Source organism: Cinclus cinclus, chromosome 21, assembly GCF_963662255.1.
Source record: "Cinclus cinclus chromosome 21, bCinCin1.1, whole genome shotgun sequence".
Classification (NCBI taxonomy): Eukaryota; Metazoa; Chordata; class Aves; order Passeriformes; family Cinclidae; genus Cinclus; species Cinclus cinclus.
The window spans coordinates 1,855,893-1,881,062 of NC_085066.1; the positions used below are offsets into that span (position 1 = coordinate 1,855,893).

A 25,170-nucleotide genomic window follows, 5' to 3' on the forward strand; every position below is an offset into this window, starting at 1 on the left:
CAGCACCTGTGGCTGTATCCCTGTCACCCATCCCAGGGCAGGGGCTGTGACACACCCGGGGTGCACACAGCACCTGTGGCTGTATCCCTGTCACCCGTCCCAGGGCAGGGGCTGTGACACACCCGGGGTGCACACAGCACCTGTGGCTGTATCCCTGTCACCCGTCCCAGGGCAGGAACTGTGACACACCCGGGGTGCACACAGCACCTGTGGCTGTATCTCTGTCACCCGTCCCAGGGCAGGGGCAGTGACACACCCGGGGTGCACACAGCACCTGTGGCTGTATCCCTGTCACCCGTCCCAGGGCAGGGGCAGTGACACACCCGGGGTGCACACAGCACCTGTGGCTGTATCCCTGTCACCCATCCCAGGGCAGGGGCAGTGACACACCCGGGGTGCACACAGCACCTGTGGCTGTATCCCTGTCACCCGTCCCAGGGCAGGGGCAGTGACACACCCGGGGTGCACACAGCACCTGTGGCTGTATCCCTGTCACCCGTCCCAGGGCAGGGCTAATCTGGAAGGCCCGGGCTGGCCGAGGTGTGCTGCTGTCCCTTGGGCACCAGCTGTGCCCTGCAGAGGATGTGCTGTGCCTCCTCACCTCCTCCTCACCTCTGGCTCAGGCACTTCTGGATTCATTATTACAAGGAGCTCCGGCCATAAAGAACTTCCTCCACTTGAAATTAACCCTTCTTTCTTTCTCCTCCCCGTGTATTCCGTGAAGGCAAAGGCAACATCATCTGCAATTTCATTTATTCCTACCCTACAGCAAACTCAGCTTTCCACACTGGCCCTGCAAGGAAGGAGTGCCCATCCCTTGTGCAGGTTGCAGACATCCCTGGCACCTCTGCACCACTGAGCCTCTCCTGCACACTTCACAGCAGGCACTGACACATTGCTATTATCAGAAATACTACATCACATAAAATTTTTTCCCAGCATCATCTCTCCTCTGTGTGCAGCAGAAAGCTACAGATACTTTGTGAGGCTGTCCCAGGTGGTGACATCTGCAGTGACTCCTTTGAATAGCAGTCACAGCTACGAGCACTGAACACAATAACCACACAATGCCTGCCAGCAACCAAAGGATGCTATTTCTTCCTCACCTTTGACCATGAGGTCAGGGTCTCTGCAGAGGGGGAATCTCAGTGACCTGAGAACACAGCAGCCTCGCAAAGAGCAGAGCTGGCACGACTGAGATGGACATCAGTCCTTCCCAGGGCACAGGAGCTGGGGAGTTTGAGCTTTTCTTTTTTTGTTCCTTGGAGCCAGAAGGAAGACGTCAAACACCCTCAGAACAAGAGCTCCACAGGAATACAGGGTGTCTGGCCAGGCTCTTCCCAGACAATTTAGCTGCTATTCAGCATGCCCCACATTTTGACCACAGAAATGGTACATTAATTCTACCATAATGTGCCACACTTCCTACTGTGGATATTGTGGATTTGCTTCATACTATAATTTTAACTTGCAGGCTACAGCATTATCAGTGACCATTACACTTTTACTCCTTCAAAGCTGTGTACTCACTGGGAAAAGACGGTTTTATTTATCCTATTTCCCCTCCTGTGCTTGGCTTTCTACCTGCTCTGAGTTCTTTTCCAAGAATCAAATCAAAGCAATGGTGTCAGCATTTTAAGATTAGGTCTTTAGATGGCATTAGATGTCCATGACCCTCAGGGATTAATTTCCCCTTGTTCATAAAAGGAATATGGGGAAAACGCTACCATATGAACCCCAAGGATTTGAACAGCACCTCCCCATTCCTCAGAAAAAAATGCTTTCCTCAGAAACACATTAAATCACATCAGTTCCTCCGGAGATAAAGAAAAAGAAGCAATACCCAGCAGATGAGAATTTGCCCAGCAATGAGAGAACATACCATGCAGAGGGCAAAACCCAGCTGCTGTTTTCTCCTTTTGGTGGGGACACCACTCTGCACCCTCTGCAGTAATAGGGGGTTCCTGCAGCCCCTTCCAGGACTCATCCTTCTCTCCCACCCCTGCAGCACAGACCTGCTCTGGTCTCCTTGCCAAGGAGCCCTTTGGCTCCCAAGCCTTTTCCAGCCTCACTAACAACATCCTGAAGCACAGGTAGCTGATGGAGGATAAATGAGATAAACTCCTCATGGGCACAGCTCCTGTCAGCTCAGCCTGCAGGCTCACAGCAGGCAGGATCCAGCTCCAGACCTGGAGGACAAAGCTCTGGCCACAGGTACCAAACCTGGAGCCAGCCCAGAAGTGATGAGGAAGATGAAAGACTGAACAACTCTTTTGTCTGAGTCCTGTACCAGAGCCCTCACATCTCCACAAAACACGCACAGCAAACCCCAGAGATAACCAGAGAGGGGTCTCAAGTGGCTTCAGAGTTGAGATGTGATTGGTGCCATTTCAGAAATGCTTCAGTGGCCTCAAGCTCAGAAATCCTATGTTTTAGGGCATTTGGGCACTTAGCAATTATGTGGAACTCCTGTTCCTGATTGAAACAGCACACAAATTCCAGGAAAAAAACACCCAGGGAAAAAAAAAAAACCACAAAAACAAACACTGACTTGGGAAAGTTTGGGAGCTTGGGATTTCAAAGCTTTAGTTTGAAGTTTATTGAGGTGTAAAACTGCTTCAAACCTGTATCAGGTAGGAGGCAGTTTGCTGGGGAAAGCCAGAAGTACAATGCAGTTCTACTCAGCACAACATCCAGTTGCCTCTTCAACATAACCAAGACCATTTCAGTGTTTATATTATACTGATCAATCACATTAAACTACAATTCAAGAAATGCAAAATTTAGAAACTACTTTTTCTGGCAGTCTTCAAAGACAGAAGGAGAAACCCCCTTTCAAAACAGAGACCGTTCAAATAAATTAGTGAATAAATGATTAAATAAAAAGCTATTTCAACCCTACTGGCCTGATCCATCAAATCTTTGAGACCCCAAGCACCTTATTTGTGTGTTTTGTACACTTACACCCGGGATATATTAGTCAGCACTTGGAAGAGGAGCTGGTAGCATCCAGAGGCAAATTTATTTCTTTTTTGCAAAAGACTTAGCTACATATTAGCTTTGATGCTCAGATTTACATAGTGCAGCATCTGCCAAATGACAGCAGTCTCCAAGCACAGGTAAGAACCTCATGCCAAGAAAATACAGCAGTTATTTCATCAACAGTTTTGAACAAACGTGTCTTGGCTTTTCAACATATCTGCTTGTATTACCCAATTCATTACTCTGCATGAGCTCTACAGCTTGAAAAGTCTGTCAGATCTGAGATATTTTAATCCATATTTTTCCAACACTCTTTCTGATATTTGGAAAAACTACACTATTGTCTTTCCTCATATATCACTAGAATAACCTACTGTAACCTAGAAAATATTATTATTATGGACTCATTTTCATATGTTCCTTTCCCAGGTCACTCCCTTGACTGGGATAAAGCAAGGACCAAGAAGCTGCAGTGATCCAGAAAGTGCTCACCAACCAAGTCACATGAGGGCCAGATTCTCATCTTTATTATAATATTGTTTCTTTCCAGAAATTATGTATGAGACAAGTTTTTTGATATTCAATAACCTGTTTACGGGAAATGACTTTACACAAAACATCAGATGACTTGACAGCAGATTGAATTTAAAATATGATTTTTTTTAAATGCTCATGAAATTCATATTGCTTTAAATATAAATTAGCAAGAATGCCAGAAGGGAGGGATGTATTCCACTCCTTGACTACAGATAATTTAAATGTAGAGGTTTACCTACATTACCTCTATTCATTATTCTTTGCTATTTAGGGATGAAGGAGCTTTCCTAGCTGCTCTGCTGCCTCGTCACACAGACTCCCTGGGAATGTCAGGAGGTGAAGGGATGAAAGGCTGGACAGGCACACCAGTGCCAGATCAAACCTGGCTCTCTTTGATCCACAGGATCCCAAGAGGAAAACAACAACTGCCCAGCATGAGGGCTGGTATGAGTTTGCTTTTCCAACCAGATTGTCACCTTGGCTGCTCCCAAAACACTAACTGAACTACTGTGATGTGCCACCCTTAAGGGGAAGGCAACACCCAAGATTCACAGATCCTTGCGGCTGAGAAGGGCAACAAAAATCAGAAGGTCAGCAAAAGCTTACAAAGTTTTATTAGTGAATTACTCACTTGGCATGGAAATCGCTACAACAGTCCCAGAGCTCCTCTGTAGGTAAACAGCAGTGGGGTTTGGATAAAAAGGGAAGGTGAAAGGCAAGAGAGAAGATTAATTACAGAGAAGAGAAGAGAGAAAAAGAGATCACGAGCCCTGGTTCCAGCATGGGTGCAGCTGATGGGGTGTGCAGGGTCCTTGGGGTACCCACACACCTGGGCTTGGTGGAGGATTTTAATAGGTAGGCTTTCCCTGCCCTGCAAAGTTTCTCATTTTCTCTACAAATCAGTCATCATGCACAGCCCATTCTTTCAGACCTTTCTGGAAACAGTTCAGAGAGTTTTGGTGGTCTTGATCCCCCAGCTCCCATGCCCACTTCTCAGCCTCATTCCTGTGCTCGTGCTTCTCTCCAGGAGCCAGATCAAGGGTGTTTGTCCCAGCAGAGTGCTGCCCTACCCCACAAGGCCCCTTCTCCAGCCACAGCCTGTCCTTTCTCACACCTTGTTATTACCAACAACAATCCTTGGTCGATTCCACAGCTATCTGGCTATCAGTGTTGGACACACACACACACACACACCGGCCCCTTATCTTCTGGGCTTCTGCAACTACTGAACGTGCACGTATCCAAATCAAGAGTGAAACCAGACCCTCATATCCTCTGTCCAGACTTCACCCTACAGCAGCATCCCTCACCTAAAGCAGGATTGTGTTTCACAGGGCAAATTCCAAATCTAATAATTATATCATTCCAATGCAATTTCTTCCCACTGCTTTAAATGCAGTCAGTAGTCTTTATTTTCTGCCCATAAATATTCTGTATTTTAAAGATTTGCTGCCTGCTACCCCAAAGTGAAGCTAATGGGATACATGCAAATTACTCTGAAAAGCCCCCGAGTTCCTAAGGAGAAACGTGCTCAACTTCAGAATCTTAACATCATTAACAAATTCATACAGGAAGTAAGAATAATATACATTTAATGGTTCATGCTACTCTCACAAACACCTTAATGCTCACACTCACACAGATATACAGGCTGATATAAAATCATATCCAAAATTTCACTTAATATTTGAATTCAACCTCATCCATGAGAATAAAACATCCCATTGATTGCTTGCTTCCCGTGCACTCAACCAAACACCTCTGGAGTTCTATTTTTGCAGTGGAAGTAAAGCAGGAGGCAGCCAACATGATCAACCAAGAATAAATCGAATTGATCTCCACAGCCAGAATCCACACAGCTGAGACAGACTCCTCAAAACCCCTGTACCTGCACAGCCATGTGCTGCCTACACACTGGATCCTGTTTTACTCTAAATACAAAGCATTTAAAGTCCTGGTAAATTGCCACAGATGTGTGCAAAGTTTAAGAGTGCTTCAACAGAGAGCAACAACTAAAATAAACCTCTCTGTATAAAATCAGCTCTATGTATTTTTCCACCCTCTATCCAATTATAGCATCCCCAAATTATGTTAAGAGAAGCCCTGTCTAAAATGTGAGGTGCTGTATTTCATCAACTGTCTGAGATGACTCAGGACTACAAGTACTGAAATAAAATGGACATCCTGTTCCAGTTTCTTTAACTAAATTTTCTCCCTCAAATAGCATCAACAAGTGACTCAGTACAATGTCATAACAAACAGTACTTGTGCTGCAGCAATGTACTTGGCGAACAGCAACTCTCACAAATAAATCAGACACATTTTACTGTAGCTGCTAATCAAAAGATCTTCATTTTATCTTGGGGGGAAAAAAAGGAAAATTATGTATAATAATCAGATGGCAAGTAAACAAATTATTTTCATAATAGTGGGAAAATTGTTTGCCTGCATTTGGATGAACCCATAAACAATGTCTAGGACTAAATTTAGCTCCAAATTATGACACCAATTTTATAGTGAGAATGTACTGCTCTTCAGTCTCACCAACACCAGCAAAAGGGACACTTTTGTGTCTCTCAGATTTTGGTTGGAGTATTCCAAGCACCAGTGCCAGCTAGGCCAGGGAGAAAATGGCTTATGGCACAGCAGGACCAGCCTGCTTTAGATCAGAATCACTCGTGCAGGGCATTAACATCAGTTGGGGCTGCACCTGAACACTATTCTGGGGGTTCCTGGCACTCTGGGGAGACACAGTGTCGTGCCCAGCTCCCAGGCAGTGACTTTATTGCCACATCACTGCTACCAAAGCATCAATAGCTCTACACTAGAGCCTGCACTGCAAGTTTCTTACATGTGGGAGTCCTGGTAAAACACTGAAAGCATCTTCTCAAACAGCATTCTTGACTCCTGAGCAGCCAGCCAAGTTACCATACATGACATTTTGGATTATATTTAAAAAAACAAAACAAAACAAACCACAACCTACATCACTAGAATATCCAGCTCTCAGTAAAAACTTCTGTATGTGAGGATATGCCATTTGGAGAATCCATTCATTCCCATCAAACAAAAATCTCATTAAAAATAAACTTCTCACCTGTAGCTAGCTCAGTAATTAGGTGCAGCTATATTCATTAGTTATAATTCAGAGATTATATGGAATAATAACATGCTCTAATAAGGAAAAACGACACTTGGCTTATGAACATGCAGGTTTGTGGCAATTTCCTTAAAGAGGAGCCTGCTTTATTAAAAACTATGAGTACAAACAAACTAGCAATTTTAATCATTTACTGTGAGAAGTGAAAAGGAAAACATTTCTCAGAAACCCAAGAAACTCGCTCTTTCTTCCAAACATCAAGTAGGCATTCTGAAGGTTTTTTTTTTTTTTTGGTCGGTTTTTTTTTGGGTTTTTTTGGGGGGGGGAGTGGGAGCCCCAGGAGATGTGTGCTGCCCAAGCCCAGCCAAGAGAGGGTGCAGCTCTCCAAGAGAGACAGGGCAGCTTTAATAGCACTCAGGTGAGACCTGGGCAGGCAGCACTGTCTGGAAAACTGTGGGGTCATTTTCTCATCAAAGGCACTGCAACCAAGCAGCAGGGCTATGACTGGGTGAAGGATTCTTTTCTTGCTGCAGACTAGAAGAATCAAAACTCATTTGCTTGTGTTTGCCTTTTCTGCAGCCCTGTGAACCTCCCACTGACAACCTTCAGCTGTCCTGTGCCTGTGAATTCATCCTCCTGCTCTTCATCCTGGGGTTAGCCCACTCACACACACAAAATCCGAGCAATACACAGGATCTCCCATCATTGAACACCTTTTGTTTCACCCTGACAAACAAAAGCAACTTCAGTACTGCTTCCCCAGGTGACCTGCCAGTTTTCTGGTAGATTTTTCAGCACCAGTTTCACCCTGGGAGACAGGCTGCACAGCAGCCTCCCTCAAAAATTAAACATGTAGCAGGACTTTGGACTTCACCACATAAAAAGTACTAGCAGGGAAAAGCAAGCACAGATTTTGGGGAGGGTGAGGCCATATTTGGAGGAGATGGAGCTGCCTTTGTAATTTTAAGTAATAACCTATCTTAATGTGCCAGGGAAAAGCATATTGCTCCCTAGATCCAAAACACTTCTTTTTTAATATCTAAAAATCACATGGTGGTGATAGTTCAGACATTCCCATGGAGTTGTAGTCTTTCAAATAGTTTTACAGAGATTTCCTATTTAACTTGCTGCCCAGCAGGCCAGAAAGCTTTTGGTCACCCCACTACACTTACACTCACATGGTTCAGATATAACCATGTAACATAGCAAAGCAAAGGCAGTATTTGCAGAATACTTCCTGAAGTCACATGAAAGCTAGTTTTTTTAGCTCAAAAGACTTATTTGTTCAATCCCTTCCAAACGTCATGCTATGGAACTACCAAAAGAAACCTTATGAACATGCACCAAACAGTTTATTCTGCCACAGTGTTACCAAAGTTCGGTATTTTTCTTAAGCAATTGTAGAAAGTCAGATGCATGGAGGAAAAAAAACAAACAAACAAAAAAACCAACCCAGGTCCTTGCCTTGTAAAATTAAACTTTTTTTCTGTTTGGAGAGATAGAAATAATGCTTTTTAAATAGATCTGTTATGAAAACAACACAGCTGTTGCACATTCACTTACCCCACTTCTGCCATGGTCTCCAGCTGCTGCAAATCCAGACTCTACCTTGGGACATTCAAATTTTGATTGTGACCCTTGGTTTGGAACCCCCTTGGAGGGGGTACTGCTGCCAGGACAGCTGGCAGCACACTGGGATGCCACCTGACTGCCCAAAACTCCCACACCCAATGCACAGTCCAACTTGCTGACAATTCAGGTGTTTCAAGCAACCCTAGAGGGGCATCTGAGGGTCTAAATGCTGCTGTCAGCCCCACGTGCTATTTCTGAGGTATCACCCACCCCTGGGAGAGCCCAGGAACAAGCCCCTACTCTGCTGAAGAGTCATGCTTTTAATGAGCTTCTGCAACTGCTCCTTCTGCTGAGTAGCTAAAGAAGATCACCTGAGATTAATCACAGTAATAATTAAGAGCTGACCTTCTGGCAGTTAAGCCAGATACCTTATCTTCCTACCAGCCCATCTCACAGGTGCAGGATGATGCTGTAGTTCTTCAGGGTAAGTTACTCTCCCTCTGTTTAGAGATGTCCAATTTGCACATAAATCACAGCCTCAAAACAACCAATACCACTCTCGTTTTCCATTTTCAGGACTCGGTGCTTTTTCAGAAGTAGAAAAAAGCATTTATTTCCATGGTCAAGGGAGAAGAGACTTTGTTTTCTCCAGTATTAAATTGCAAACAAAGATATAAAGCTAGATGCTAGCGATAACCACGAGAGGAAAAACTTACCCCCTCTAGATTTAATAATTTTACAGCACAGATTAGGAAACGATGCTGGAGTTGAAACAAGACTGACATCCCCACTTGCCAGCAGAGATTCCTGGTGCCCTGGGCATGATGAGGAGGAAGAACAGCAAGGTGAGCTGGCCTGCTGCCTCCTCTGCCCTGGCCACACACTGCCTTTCTCCACGGGGCCTCACGTACCACATGAACATCTAAAAACCTTCTAAGGATCCGGCACCAGAGCACTGTGTGGTTTTTGGGATGGCAAACAGCCACTAGCAGAAGCCAGCAGTCACTCCTTCTGCCTCCCTATCCATCACTTGCCTCAAAAATTGGTGTAGGAATAGGTATTTCCAAATGCAGCCAGCCTGGTGAGACAGACTCCAGGCTTTGGCATTCAGAACATCTCAGCCTTGGTTGAAGCAGATATTTTGTTGTTTGTTCAGCTCTTTTCTCCCATATCTTGGCACCTCATTGAAATGTGCTTTACTAGGCACTTACATTGCAGAGCTGTAAAGAAACCAGCTGGTTAATTTAAAAGAGTGCAGTCCTTACAGCTTTCCCCTCTGGGAATTTCTTGAAGCGCACACACACACACACAAAATTTATAACACTTTTTCTACCACATCAGGAGTTTTACTTCCAAATCTGTACTCTGAGGGAAAAAAAAAATATGTCTCACTATCACTCCGCATTTTGCAGGGGTAAAAGGAGATGTTAAGTTAAAACTAAAAAGCCACGTAAGAGCAGGGTTATGGTCTCACCTCCCATCCAAAGCCACGAATAAATTACTCTCTCTGCCAAGAATACATTTTGTCACTAAAATAGTTGCTATTGCAGGCCAGTGTTAGCCCAGATCGACCACACATCAATAGAAATTCAGGTGTACAGGCCTAGGCTGCAGCCCCCTGCAAGGGGACAGTGCCAGGCAGTGCCAAGAAGCTGTTAGGACAAGGGACAAGGTTTGGATAAGGCAAGGCAAGGAGCTGATGCAGAAGGGACAGGCAGACAGGCAGGGTCCTGAAAGCCTTTGGAAGTGGCAGAGTAGCAAACAGCTGAACTGCTGGAGCCACAGAAGTTCAGACAAGCCACAGAGCAAGAGTGGAGGCAAAGGAAGGCAAAAATAATCTATAAGCCTATTTCAGCTGAAGACATGGAAGCAAGAATTTGAAGGAAGAAAGGGGAGTACTGCCCTGTGGGAATGGTGCATATGAAGTCACACAGCTGTTTTAGAGTTGCCTTTTAGTAGGAGCAGATATTATTGTTTGTTGGACAGCAAATCCTCCCAAGGCCATGAAGCCAACCAACAAATCTTTACCCAACCCTCACTCCCAGAAACATTTCCTTTCAAAAGCTCCCCAGCAATTCTCCCTCAGTGTTCTGCACCCCATTGCCCAGTGCAAGGCATGACAGTGACATTCCAAAGAAATCCAGCCCCACACAGGGCCAACCCACCAGATGCCAGAGACACAGAGCTACCCCAGCAAGTCTGCAGAGTATTTACGAAGCAGTTTGCTAAATTATACAAAGGGAATAATTTGCAACGTAATGGTGTGTTTGCCTTCTGAATATCTGATTTCCTGTTCAACAAATAACCTAAACACTCCCAACCAAATGAAATGTAGACAAGACTTAAAATGTTTGAAGAAAAGCACTCATCCAGAAAATTAAGGTCAACACAGAACAGATGGTGCCTCTGAAAAATGTGGCTTCAACATTTATCTTTATGTAAAATAAAAATCTTTTAAAAACCTCCGGCTGTTTGGTGACAGTCCTGCTTGAAATATTGGACCTCGCACTCCATGGATAATAAAGAAGCACTAAAAAATGACTTCAAAATACTAAATCTAAATAAAGTTCTCTCAACTAGTGTGCAAGATGATTTTTGTGGGCACGTAAATACATATCAATAAAATATAGATACAAGCACTTCTGTAACTGCCATAAATATTGCAACTGCTCTCCCCATTTCCATAAATATGACCCACATCTCCCAAGTGAGACGCTTTTTCATTTGCAGCAGTCAGGAAAAAAAAACAACAAAACAAACAGTCCTTTCTTCTTTACCCAAGTCTTTTGAAAGGCTGAATTTGAAGCCCAGCACGTGGGGAGCTGTGAACAACTTGTTACTGTGATGCAAGGAATGCCTTCTCCAGCCCCAGTGGATCCCATCAATGGGATTGCAGGAAGATCATGGTTATTCTTGAGGGCAGCCAATGTCACACCCAGCTTGGGAGGGAAAGAGGGGCTCTAACTGGGCAGGGCTGTAAGTTACTTTGGTAATACAGAAAGGAGCTGGAACAAGCAGAAATCATGAGACAGACCCGACAAACATCCAAAGAGTAATAACAGCAATGCAAGTGCTCTCAAGGCAAGCTAAGCAACAGGAAGGGGAAGGCTCAGCAGGACACTAGGTGAGCATCTCCACTGAAAGATTTTCTCAGGACAGGTAAAAAAGGAGGCAGTCAAAGAAACCACAGAGCAGCACAGCAGGTGGCTCTCAAGTTTACAAGTCACAAACAAACAAACAAACAAAAATCCCAACCCCAAAGCCCTCATATCCTGAGTGAACCAAGTATTTTTGGAAGATGAGGTAACACCTGTGGTACCTAAAAATACTGTGATGTGAGACCTCGTCCTGTGCATCACCCTGCTGACAGCTGGGGCCCTCTGACAGGCTGCTACTTCTGATCACAGGCTGCACACAGCACCTGGAGCTAATCCTTTAAACCAGTTCCTCAGGGGACACCTGCCTGCCTGGACTGAAGAAAAAGCCTCACCAGCTCTGGCCGTGGAAGGAGCCGTTTGCTCATAGCACCCAAACTAAATCACAATTAGCCCAGTGACAACAGGCCACTGGAGCACATCCCCAGGACACAAGGTAATTACAGATCTGCTATCAGTTCTTGTTTCCCAGTCACCGCACATCCAATAGAACAACCATGATCAATGCACCTCTTTTTTCCAGTGTGGCTTCCAGACATTTAGACCTACTAGAAAGACACAGATTTTTGTGACTCATGCCTTCGGGTCCAACACTGATGAAGTTGCACAGTGAACTTCTGCAAGTCCACCTGGGTAAAAAAACGACAGGAAGCTTATTGCAGCATTTTTCCTGAGCTGACACATCCTTCTAATTGGCTTAATGATCCTGACTTACTGATGTTTTGGGTCCCACCTTCTCTAGGAATTACCTCTGACTCCCCATACTACTGGGGGAAATAAGCTCAGCAAGAACATTTAGACTCACTGTCCCTAGCAATGGGCCCTGCCATCAGTAAAGCACAGCCAAAATGAAACCAGACTGGGAATTCCAGGCAAACACTTGCAAGAATGGCCTTTGCACAGAAGTTTCTTGCTTCAAGGTCATCCCAACCCACATCACAGACAGCTCTGATAAGTAACGGCACAACAGCTCACCAGAGACTTAAAAATAGTAGGGAGTTTATGAAGTTCTCTTTCTCTCCCTACCTAAGGCTTTTTAAAACTAAAATAGATCTTTTATTTTCTTCTAAAAGAAGGTTGTGTTGGTTTTGTTGGTCCTATTGCATAGCCAAGCACTGCTGCTGCACATAGAAATGTCTAACTGCATCAGGTCTCAACTCACTATTTCTAAAAATAAAGTGAGTAATATTAATTTGTTCCTCCAGCACCTGGTGTTTAAAGTTATTTCTTGGCAACTCCTGTTCTCGGCATTTAAACATTTTTCATATTCACCTTAAGTCTGGCAGCACTATTGGTTATCCTTCTCTGCCCCACTAATAATTTGGTTGATGGCATGCAGGTGGGTTTCTCATAATTAAAAAACCCATTTGCAAAGTTTGCATTAGGTGATCTGAAAAAATAGAGCACTCCCTTCAAAGGTTAAATATAAGTAGGCTGCAGAGCTCCATGAAAATATTGCATAATTTAGGGATAAAAATAGTTTTGCTTTATTCGAGCTAGGCTGGATAGGTAGATTTTTACTGCAATCAGCCTAAACCTCATCTCTTCAAGTTACATGCTCAAGTTGATTATAGAAAATTAAATTTAGTATTAATCAAGCAGGAAGAAGGAAATTAAAAAACTTAAGCTAATGCATAAATCATAGAAAAGAATGGTGGAGCCAGCTAGAGATCATTTAATGCATCTTTATTTTGCCCTACACCAGAACCAACTTCTCCCCTCTCTGAGCCACTCCTGACAGTAACTGTCCAACCCTTTCAAAAAATTTGCCCACGACACAGGAGCCAGAAGCCACCAGCCAGGGTCCCACCAGCCCTTCTGCTGGCAGGCCTTGCCTTGGCATCCCCCAGCTATCCTGATTTGGGGTATCCCCACCCCTGCCATGGCAGGCAGGGCCCAGGAAAGCAGCAGCTTCTCCCAGTTGCACTGACAGGTCACTTGGAGTTTTGGGCACAGAGTTGCAGTACTTGGCACAGCTGGGAGGAAAAAGAAAAAAAAAAAAAAGAAAGAAAAAGAAAAAAAGAAAGCAGCAAACTCAAAAGGGCAAGGCCAATTGCTTAACTACAAAGAATCCGGGCTTAGAAATACATATTTGGAAAAGTTTCCTGATTTAGAAAGAAAGAACTCAACATATTGGCTGTGGATTTCAGCTTGTCCACACCATCCACAACATAGATTATGAATTTAGCACCTGACAGGTCTGCACGACCACTTTATCCCAGTTCTACAGATGAGAAACTACTGCCTGCACAGGACCTGACCCAAATTATCCTTGAAGTCAATGGGATCTCCCAGTGAGCCCCATGGGACACAGGATGGACAAGCATGGTTCCAAATTTCCCAAATACCTGTCCAGTTCTTTGCAAAGCCATTTCATCCTCTGGACATGAACTCAAAGAAAGCTTGGTAGAGGTTTCTGCTGACACACTACAACCAACATAAAACTATGCTCCCATAGAGTCACAGTTGATGGTGATTAAGCCAATTTTGTCTTTTATATGCAAATTTATTAATAATGGAGCAGCCAGTCAGCCCTACAACCCATTCTACACAGCCAAAAGCATCCCATATAATCTTGTTTAATAAAGAAACATTTAGCTCTGAAGGTACATTTAGAGCACAAGGGTTTTCTTCTCTGAGCTACATCCTGATGTTTTCTTTCTTCCCTATTCTTACTTCCCAGGACATGTACAAACCCAGACAGGTTTTATCAGATGGGAATGTGGGAGGGCAGTTTTAGATGAAGCTCTTACAACTGCATTGTTTCCTTTATGAGGAAAAAAAAAAATATCAGCAATTTAGAGACATTAAAAACCTACATGAAGTCCTTAAGAGTTCCCCTTAGTCACTTCCAAAGTTTTCCTAATCCCTTTGAACTCCAGTAGTTTAATCAACAGCTTGTTTAGGATTAATCTTCTCATCCCAGTTACACACACACACAAATGTCCATCACAGAATAAATTAAAAAGCAGAATCCCCATAAAAAGCCCTAACAATTCCACATTCTCTGGAAGCAAGAATAAAGGACTCAGCAGGACGATGAAGGCTGAATTGCTGGGATGCCCGGGGCTCCTGTGCTCCTCAGCAGAGAGGGCCAGGCTCACCCTGCAGAGCCAGGGGAGCACTTGGCTGGGGCATGCAGCGACCATTAACAGAGCTCATCAGCTCCGGGATGGGCACTCAGCCCTGCAGCCTCCTCAGGAGCACGCACAAATGCTGGACTGAGGAGCAATTCCCCAAATTAACTGCCTGCAGCTCCTGGGATCCCGTGGGAAGCATCGCCGGACACCACACACACAGCACAGGTCACGGCTTGGCTCAGGGGTTAAGGGCAAGGAGCGTGTTTGACTGGGCAAATCTACAAGCATTTGAGAAACAAGGCAACAACCTGGCAGGTGAAAACACATGGGCCATGAAGGAGCCCAGGAGACGTCCCCAGAAACGCTCCAAACACCGTTGCTTTCACTAATCCCTAGTCCTATAAAAGCGCTTCAGGAACTTCTGAAAAAAACCTGCTTTATAGCTGGGAAAAGATCCCTTGTTTTAGGAGTGTCTACATGAGCTGCAGAAGACGGCCACAGCAGCTGGGTCAGTACAAAACACAGAGTTCAGTAGCTATGAAAAACATGAAGGGTTTCAGAGAACACAGGGGCCAGCCCTGCAGTGCTGCTAAGGGGGTTGTCTGTGCACACGCTGCAGAGGTAGAAAAGGTGCTTTGTACCACCCATCACCACTTTGCAGAAGCAGCACTCACTGCAGACACCCTTCCTGGGACTTGTGATGCTTAAGAGCAGCGTTATTTGGAGAGTACAGGACTGCAACCCACCAGGTCTAAGTCATGGCCAAAGCTAATTAAACAAGTTGTGAAGGCAGATTACATTTCAGGTCCTGCATTTGTATTTGTTCTTACAGCACCGTCCCATTTTCACTGTGGACAAGGGGTGTATGAGTTCCCCTGTATCTGAAGTTATGACAGTATTTCACAGTACAGGACTGCTTTGCCCCTTTCAAATCAAGGTGACTCATGCACAGGATGGGAAGAAGAAATACAGATGGCAGCAGAACTCTTTCCACTGCCACTCTGCCATCAGTCCTTGTGCTGGAGCAGGTGGGAGAGGGGGAGCTGTTGTCAGGTGATGAGAGCAGGGAATCGTGATTGATGTGTTTAGGGACGACTCAGCACCGTGCAAGTTTGGGTACATGAACACCTTCCAGTCAGTTTCTTTTTTTTTCCTTTGGAAATCTGTATTTTCCAGAATGAGACTATCCCCAAGTGCAGCCTAACGATTAATAGGAAGACATCTCTAAAGAGACTCCCTGACTTAACCACTGAGCACTGATGAACTGCCTAAGCATGTCACAGTAATTCCCAACTGCATGTTTGCACAGAGATGTGTGTCTGTGAACCCAGGTGATGTGAATTCAACAGCTGTAAGGCAGGCTCCCAAACTCCTCTGCAAGCTGAGAGCTCACTATCTTGACACTGATAGCTCTGAGGGAAACAACTTTGTCACAGGGTCAGTGGAAGATCAGAGGACCTTGAAAAATTTTAAGTCCATGTCCATTTCAGGGCACAGATTTCCCCTGCAAAGAAGTAAAAATTTATTAATAAAAGTGCAATAGTTTCACATAAGAAACAGGAAAGCAGGAATGCTACTAACCTTGGGAACGTCAAGACCAGTCTCTTGCTTTTTTTCCTCTTGACTGCACATTGATTATCCACCTGACTGCAGGGTTTTATTCTTACACCACTTATTAGCATTAATCATATCACTTTTTACTTGGAATTTGTGAACAAGTATTCTGTTTATTAGCTTAATAAAAGCTCGGATGCATTGAGCTACAAACATCAGGCACCTCAGCACACAGATTTTAACTTCTTTATGCCACAGGTAAGACCACCAGGACTTGAGATGCACACTGCAGATACTCCTGATGAGCACCGATTCCCCACCATGCCTTCACCTGCACTGTTCCCTTTGCTAACTTTACAGCTGCTACTGACTTGGCAGCATGGCTCTCACAGCATACTTACATCTCATGTACCTCTGGAACACATCACGGATACTTCCTGGGTTTAGAAGACCTCTTGGCTTCCTTCTCACAAGCCTATCAAATGTCTCAGAGCAACACTGCAGAAGAGGTTGTCCATGCATCTAGACTATACATCACATTTATTTAAACAAGTAAGCAAGTTAAAGTCCCTGAGTTACACGTTGCCTCCTTACACCATTTCCCCAGAAATGACTTTCACCAATGAGCAGAATTCTTCCACAGCAGCACTCAGAGGGGATCTCCTGAGGCATGCCACCCTCTTGTGTCCAAAACAAGTTTCACTAGTTCCACGTGGAAGTACCAGAAAAGCACTTTACCAGAGGAGAGACAAAGAGCCCTCAGGTGTCTGGGCACACAGGTCTCTCTCAGCCTCCCTTCAGCAGTTTGTTGCTGCTGATGCTTGCATTTCAAAGTTCAGTATTTCACACCAAACAGGGAACTTGCACCAATCAGAAGAAATTTTTAACAGATCGTGATAAAGTACCAAAAGCAAAAAGTATCAAATGTAAACAACTTGTAAACATTAGTAACACATTGGTAGATTCAAATAACATGAATGACCACAGAGACAACTCACAATTAAGAAACAGCCTTTTGTCATGAAGTCTTTATGGCTTGACAGAAAGAAAGTTAGATTTGTTTTTGATGTGGTTAGTGCAATTTTTTTTTATTTGAGAGGTCAGTTAAGAAGAGTTAAACAGATGAATCCAGTATGACACCTCAGTTTCCGAGCTGTTTTTGAACCTGATCTGAAATATGGCACTGGACTCTCATTTAGAGTCAAGGCATTTGTGATCTCAGAAATAAAACCAGCTATTGGCCCCCCCAGGATATGGAGGGGGCTCTTGAAAGGATAATTCATCTTTCATACAAAACAGAGGAAGGAAAGCTTAACAGCATCTGAAGTGCAGATGTGTGCTTGGCCAGTACCTCTGCAATCCACATATACAGCTTCATCTAATACATAATTTATTCAGAAAAGTGAATGAAGGAAGAAGGAGTAGGCAGACTCATTGAAGAGATGGGTAATGCAGCATTTGAGAAAACTCCACTCCTGGAAATTCAGGCTCCTGCAAAATAACCTTGGCCTTTTATACAAGGAAAGGCTCCAAAAATCATATTCCCCAACACTGTCTGAATTTAGATCCTCCTATTCTGCTATCTCAAGCAAAGCAAGAATGAATATCCAAGCTTCTATCCAAAGCAAAAATCGGTGTCACTTTCCTTGACAGTGACAATGGTGTTCAGAGCTTTCTGAAATCAGAATCAAGCTTCAAGACACTCACCACATCTTCAGCTTTGATCTGAGCTATCCGTTCTCCGATTCCAGAGGCACCACTAGGTCTGGCACCACTATTTCCTTACACTTATTGCTTTCACAAGCCATATTCATTCCCAGGACACCTTGCTCACCAAAGAGTTTTTGCTCTTCCCCTTCATTTCTCTCCCAGTACGAAGAGCTCCCGTTAACGCTAACGGAAGCCAATGCATTTGTGCACAGGACAGATCAGACCTATTAAGGCCACATGGCTGACCAACAGAAACAAATATATGTATGCAACTGAAATTTTTCTTCTGTTCAGCAAAGGGCACCGAGTTTTAATTCAGACACTTCCACTTGTGACCCTTACTTCCTTGTATCCACCTTCTCCCCCTACCCCCTTTAAGCACAGGGAAGGCTCACTGTGCTCCCCTGATGCAAAACAAGAAATCACATCAAGTTTGCTCCATACACCAAAAAAGTAAAAAAAAACCAACAACAAAAAAAAAATCCACAAAGGACAAACTGGTTCACAGTTAACTATAAATAAAAGTGCAGTAAGTGTTCAAGTAGAGTGTAGAGTTTAAGCAAGCTGTACAACCACATTTGGCATAGTCATCTTTTAAAGGCCCTGCGTGGGTCCCTCCCGTTACTGACAGCAGGGGGAAGAGGCTGAACACTATTAGCTGCTGCTGGATTTACAGGTGCTCGTCCATTGCCTCTCCCACTACCTGCATAAATGTGGCCGTGGTTATACGTGAATGGAAATCCACTTGCTTCAGGTCCAGTTTGTAAACCATTTCCTAAGAAGACAGAAAAAACATCACAAGTTCCATGGGTTGAAATCACCTATTCCTTACTTAAGTTTACCAACAGGGAATACATGAAGTTTGAAGTAACCACTAAATCCTGAAGACCAGAAGGAAAAGCCTCTCCGGTACTGCAAGACCCCCAAATCACAGCTTACCTTTCCCCTCCCAAACTACCTTCCCTCCATCCCTACTCCCCTTTCTCAGCTAAAGCAAGAATGGTCAGAGTAACAGCTTTATAACACTACTAAGCATGGGCATTGTGTAGGCAGGCCAGAACCAAGATTCCCTCTCCTCTTACACCTGCTGAAGGCCTTGAAGTATATTCATATTTAAGATTTTTATGCTTAAATACAGCACAAAATTATCTGATAAGTCAAATACTGGAATTCAGATTATCACCACTTCTGTTTTCAGGAGCTAATCAGGAAAGAATGCCACGGTATCTACTGAAGTATTTTTTAAAGTCAAGGTCTCAGGAAGCTTAAAAAAAACTGAATTTCAAGTGGTGCGAAAACTTTTCAAAAGCATCACAACAATCTAAGACTAGTCAAGCCATCCTATGTGATATAGGCACCCTGAATATTCTAATCCCCTCCTCTCCTACAGATGAAATCCTGAAAACAGTTTCAGGAAATGTTCATGCTTACGTGCTTGAGGTTCAGGCCCTGGTCTGAATGACTTTTTAGAGCCTAGTACACATTATTATCCCAAGAATGGAGAACCTTGAAATAAATTTTTACTCCCATTAAGTCTTTCTCATTTTTTCACTTCCAGAAATTGAAAAAAAACTTACCCAGTGGCCCAAAAGTACAAGTACCCATACCACTTGATGCAGAAATATTATTCTGTTCACCCTGTGCCTTTAGAGAAAGGGGGGGGGGGGGGAAAGAAGAGGACATGGATCAGAGAAAGAAAATTCACATTTTTACAGAAAGGGGCTGATTTCTTCCCCCTCTGTGTTCTCACAGTGGCTCCATTTGGCATTTATCTGATACTTCAATTATTGGCTCATTCTTGGCTATATATCATTGAGTCCATTTTTCCAGAAGACTCATATCTGATCACAGCCTAGCATGAAATATTCTGAACAAAGAGCACCTGAGGCCTGAAGCCTCAGACAAGTTTAACATACCAGTTTGCTCTGCCCGACGTGTTCTGAGTTGGGCTCGCTGTAGTTTGGCACTTCTGAGTATACCATGCAGAACCTGGGAAGAAATTAGGATTACTAGAAAGCCCTAAAGCCATTTTTTAACAGAGTTCTCAACTCCACAATTCACAGAGCACATGTTCTTGACACATCCCATCACCTAGAATTAATCCAGACCCCACTGTTCAGAGAATATCAGTAAGTATTAAAAGGCTCTTTGATCCCTTTATAGGCTTGTGGCAAAGCTGCCACATCTTCCTGGTGAGGGCATTTCAATCAAGCAGAGGCAATTATTCATTTACTCAAGGAGGTAAACTGGCCTAAATAAAAGGTGGTGAAAGGGCTCCCTTTGTCTCTCTTCCAGCTGCACAATCTTGTCCAGCACCCACTCACAAGGTCACCTGAGGCACTGAGTCACCCAGCCTGCTCCCAGACAGGGATTGCATTACAGCTCTAGAGAAAACTCACTCCCACACACTCCCATACCATGCAGTGCCTCATTAACAGTAACAGCACAGAGGAGCCCAAAACAGGCAATGAAATTCAAAGCATCCTTTTCCACTCAAGGAGACTACGGTAAAAGAGGCCCATCAACTCACTGCATGGAAATTATGGCAGAGAGGAAAAGATCTGGATCATTACACTGCTTGGAATGATTAAACATTAAGTGGAGCTCCCACTTGCTGCTGGGAGGCACAATCCAGATAAGGACTCTTATCACTCCAGCCTGCTGGAGAGTAAGTCAGCTGGATGGCTTCTGAGGTATTGGATTTTGTACAAGACAATCTGTAGATCCTTTTTCATGTAAATCCATCTGAATACTGGGCATTTCTGAACCACAGAGTAAGATAGGTGGCAATCCCAGAGCACCACTTCCCTGATGACTGCAAAGTCTCCCTTGTGCAACAGTGGAAGTACTCTTCTGGTTAGAAAATGTTGCTGTTTTTTCTATTGCTCAAGTATGTTACTCATGTTTGTTCTTAGGCAGGAGCTGTTGCTCCAGTCTGTGGGCAGTTTAAAGCAAGTTTAATGAGGCTTGCTTGGATATGATTCACTGGAATGACCTTGCTCTTCCTTCTCTGCATTGCCTGTCCCTCACGGATGACACACGTACAAAAGGCTTCCACCAAAATGAAGTGGTTAATCAAGATAAGGCCTAGGTAAGCAATGCAGATTCAGTCCTTTGTCATTTATACACTTCCTCCTCCTAGGCCTATGCCAGTGATGGAGGCTGATTTTCCTCAGCACCCTCCAAAGAGGGTCAAAACTCATTACATCCATGACCAACTGAGAACACACTTTTGCTACCCTAAATTCCATTTCCTAAGAGCTACCAGGTCTCATACTTACCATTGTAGTCTGCTGAGAAGTATGAAAATACAATACTTACTCCCCAATTTTATGCAGCTCTCCTCCTCGTCCTGTGTAAAGTGTCAGGCATCCTTTCCACAGAGATGCATACCTGGCCAAAGAAAGGAGAAGGGAAGCAGTTTCTTAGTGAATGAGCTGACAGAGGAAGTGGAAGCATGCTATCTTGCAGGAAGTTAACAAGCATTACACACTAGCATGGACTAAAAAAACTCTCAAGGCCCCCAGTGTCACCAGCACCAATGGCTTATAGATCCCCATGCACTACTTCTACCCAAAGGTACTGGAAGCTCAGCAGACTCCTTTGAAAATTCCAGGAAAGCAGCCAATTATTTTGAGATTGGTTGCTCTTCTGTTGACTGGAGCAACCCTTATGACTTGTCCTGCAGAGAAAAGGCATTTTGCCAAAAGCAGTATCTGCGTTATATTTGGTGACAACTCTCAGTTCTGCTTCCAGCAGGAGCCAGGAAAGAATCACCTTTGCCTGCTGGAGAGAACAGCTACTGCTACTGAACATGTTACAATCAAAAGTGCTCACATTCATAGTATAGCTCCTTATCAGATAGGGTACTGTAAAGGCACAAGTTTGGCCATCAAACTCCGAGTGATGTCTAGAAACACACTGAAATGATTTTTTTGATTGCAGGAACATTCCCTTAGGAAGACAGTGTAAGTGCACTCTATGGTTGCACTTGACTTCAAACACTGAAGTCTGAGCCATACAAAACTTTCTGTGTAATTGCTTCCTTCAGTGAGGGGCATCACATATGTGTAGAGAATGAGGAAAATGCAGACCAGAAACACAGGCACAGTGCAAGGGAGTTAAAAAGAATGTGTGTGTCTTCTAACACAGGAACAGGGGGCCTCGGCAACTGCACTCACAGGAGTCACCACTCTGGACAAGTCACCCGTTCCTTACACTCCAGGTGTATCTCTGGAACAGAGATAACAAACCTTCCTGTTGCCCTTTGCCTTATCTGCTGAGACTGGGAGACATCCGGCCACATGCCAGGCCCTGAGGAGGCACCAGGGAGGAGTCAGGTTGGCAGGAGAGGACAGCACTGAAAGCACAGTGATAACCTTCTCCAAACTTCAGCACCAGCAGGAAAGCACAAGCAATGAATGTAACTGCAGATACTATCTTGGGAGCTTTCCATCCAGAACAAGGATTAGTGTTCTTCACTTCACAGATTCACTTTGAAGATTCCCTCACTGCTTAACCTTTAATAACTAGCTAGTCAGGCAGTCTTGTGGCAGAAAACAAAGGGAAAGAGCTACCAAACAATAAATGTAAGTCAAACATACATTTACTGGGAAAAGACCCAGCAAAACATGTGACTAACAACCTCCAGCACAAAGTTACTCCATGTATGCAAGCATTTGTTGTTATCTCAAAAGAAGGTGGCCATAAAGCACTGAACTCCAGCACTAGTTTCAAATTTAGAAATATTAAGTGCAACAGCTTCCTGTAAATGTGTTCACCATCCAGTGACAAAAGTAAGCAAGTGTTGCTTTTGCAGAAGAATGCATCTGCAGCTAGAAATTCAGCAAGGGCAGGAAAAAGGCATGTTTACTCGTGGTGCCTGTGTAAGCTTTTCTGCTTGTATCAGAGGGCATCCTGCATTATGAAGACAGATTAGCCTAGAGAGCTGAAATTTCCCTGCCTTGCAATGGAAACATCACACACTCCATTCTATTTAAACAGGAAATTGTGTTTGGAGAGTCCCATATGCCAACATGAGGCCAGTTTTCTGAAGATGAGAGCCAAACCAGAATGGATTTAGCTTTTGCCATTTCACTCCCTCTGCAGTCCTAAAGGAGCATGCAATTCATGTAAATGAAGGCATGACTTCGCCACCCACCAGAAACAGTGAGGTCAGCTCATAAATTTAATACACACAAGCCAAGCTCAGTTTTTTTACATCAAAGGATGCCGTGACTCTCCCATTTGTGGCACAGAAACACCAGAGCAGTTACAGTAAGCCAGTCACAGAAGGGAGTACAGTAATGCTGCTGAACAGTATCGCTCTTAATTTGTTCCAATGTAATTTACACACAGGGCTTTGTGCTGGCCCAGAGCTCTGGTTTAGTTCCACCCATCCCTGCGCTCCACGTGTTCTCCACGCAAGCAGCCTTCCCTAGAACCACCTCTGCTGAGGAGCCAGCCCATTTCGTATAAAAGGACATTTGCATAGGAGGAAGCAGCTGTAGTTTTGGTGGCAAGGGTCATGCAATCAGTCCAGAACTGAGAATTACGCTCAAATGAACAACTTAAGAGCAGCTCAGTTAGCAGCCTGAGTCACCTTTCACCTACTTTTTCATAAAAACAAATTAACAGGACCTTACACACACTGCAGATCCTGGAGTGCCAGAGGCCAAAGGCTCAGTGTAATGGATTTCTAAAAGTGTAACCTAACTGGCATCAAGAACTGAAATGAAACTTACCATGGCTTTGCTAGTGGCAATTTAAGTGACATAGAAAAGGATTTTCAGATTGACTCCAACATTGCTTCTCACAGTAAGTTTGGGAGTTGCGTTTGTTTCTTTTTTTAACTAAATTACCACTGAGGAATTATTTGCCTCTAACCAAATTAAGACATTCTACAGTGTAGCCCTAGAATGAATTTTTTAAAGTGAAACTGAAAAAGTTCTCCTCTGTCTGTCATTCTTGTTGTATCCTTCCAATGAAAAGCAACTTTTCTGCGTGATAATGTAACCACCCCCTCCCTTCAATTAAGGAGCTGACTGCCAGAGTAAAGAACTAGCTGTGAAAATAAGAACATGCTTTGGACTTCCCCTGCTTGACTTACAGACCAGGACTGACTGTTGCACTCCCCCCTACCCCAGAAGTATTTTCCTAGGGAACTTTTTCAAGCCAACCCAAACCTCTTCACCACCACCCCCCCCCTTAATTACAAACCCAAGTCCCTCCTAGCCTGTACACTCACACTAGTCATGGCCTGGGAAGGGTGGGTTTAATCTGGCAAGTGACCTTAGGGCGCTGGCTCGGTAACAGGGAGCGGGTGGGAGGCGGCGGCCGTGTCCCCGTGGCCCTGGAGGGGCCCCGCGGGTGACAAAGGGCGGCGCGGCCCGGCACCGTACGCACCCTTTGGTCAGGCGGATGATGTCCCCCGGCTGGATGAGGCCGCCGATCTCGTCCCACACGCAGATGGTGATGCTGCCCGTCTTGTCCGCCACCTTGCAGGACCTCACCTCGTGCCCGTCCTTCGTCTTGGTGACTCGCCCTGCGGGGAGAAGCGCGGCTCAGGGGGAGCACGGCGCCTCCGGCCCCCCCGCCCGCCGTGACACGCGTGGGCGGCCCGGGGGTGGGGCGTGCCGGGCGCCACTTACCGATCTCCAGCACAATAAAGATGACATTTAAGTTTTTCAGTCCGGGTTTTATGTCTTTTATAAGGAAATACGTGTCGCTCGCCGCGCTCATGCTGCGGCCGGCGAGGGGGTGAGGGCTAGCGGGGCGGGCCGAGCCCGCATCCCGCGGGGGAGCAGAAGCAGCGCGGGGCCGGGCAGGGGGGCACCGGCGACCCTCACAGGGGACGGGGACACGAGCACCGAGGGGCTCTACGGTGACTGTGCGGCACGCCCGACCCCCACCGCGCCCTCTCCACACCGACACCACCGACACAGAACCCACACCGCCTCCCTCTCCCGCCGGCACTGAGGAGCACACGTGCGCCGCGCTCCATTTTATATCGGCCGGGTGCTACCAACCCGGGCAGCGGGAGGGGGCGATTGCGGCGAATGGAACAGTCCCGGGCACGCGGAGCGCCGGGACTGGGTAGCGGGCGGGCGCGAGCCGGCGCCGCGCGCCGATTGGTCAGCGCTGCCGCCGCCATCTTCTCCTTCTCGGGGCGCTGCCGCTGCTGGGTCGGGTCCGTCTGCTCGCCCTGCCTCCCCTCAGCGCTCTGCCTCCCCTCTCACACCGACTGACTTCCCTCCGGGCAATAACCCCGCGGCGCCCCGAGAGCGGCTGGTGCGGCACAGCGGAGTGAGGGAGCGGTTCGCTGCCCTTCCGCGCCATTTTAAGCCCTGGCTGTAACACTGAGAGGAGCGTTGTCACAGGTTTCCCGGAGGGCGGTTTCCTGGCAGTTAAGCCCTCCTTCACTGGGGAAAATAAATAAATAAATAAATAAAAATTTGTGAGTTAGTTGGTTTTGTTTTTA

The 25,170-nt window shown here is 45.2% G+C and overlaps 1 protein-coding gene across 2 annotated transcripts; it reads right to left on the bottom strand.

Moving 5' to 3' along the window:
* Window positions 1-16,776: 16,776 nt before the first annotated feature.
* Window positions 16,777-24,456, bottom strand: NABP1 (nucleic acid binding protein 1). 2 transcript variants are annotated; one of them, XM_062506691.1, is made up of 6 exons: window positions 24,341-24,456; window positions 24,096-24,234; window positions 21,012-21,083; window positions 19,607-19,679; window positions 19,268-19,328; window positions 16,777-18,465 (listed from the first exon to the last, which is right to left on the bottom strand). In XM_062506691.1, the coding sequence occupies exons 1-6, from the start codon at window positions 24,429-24,431 to the stop codon at window positions 18,278-18,280; spliced, it is 624 nt and encodes a 207-aa protein (XP_062362675.1). In that variant the 5' UTR covers window positions 24,432-24,456; the 3' UTR covers window positions 16,777-18,277. The 2 variants fall into 2 exon arrangements, with proteins under 2 accessions (XP_062362675.1, XP_062362674.1); XM_062506690.1 differs by having other exon boundaries at window positions 19,268-19,334.
* Window positions 24,457-25,170: the final 714 nt, after the last annotated feature.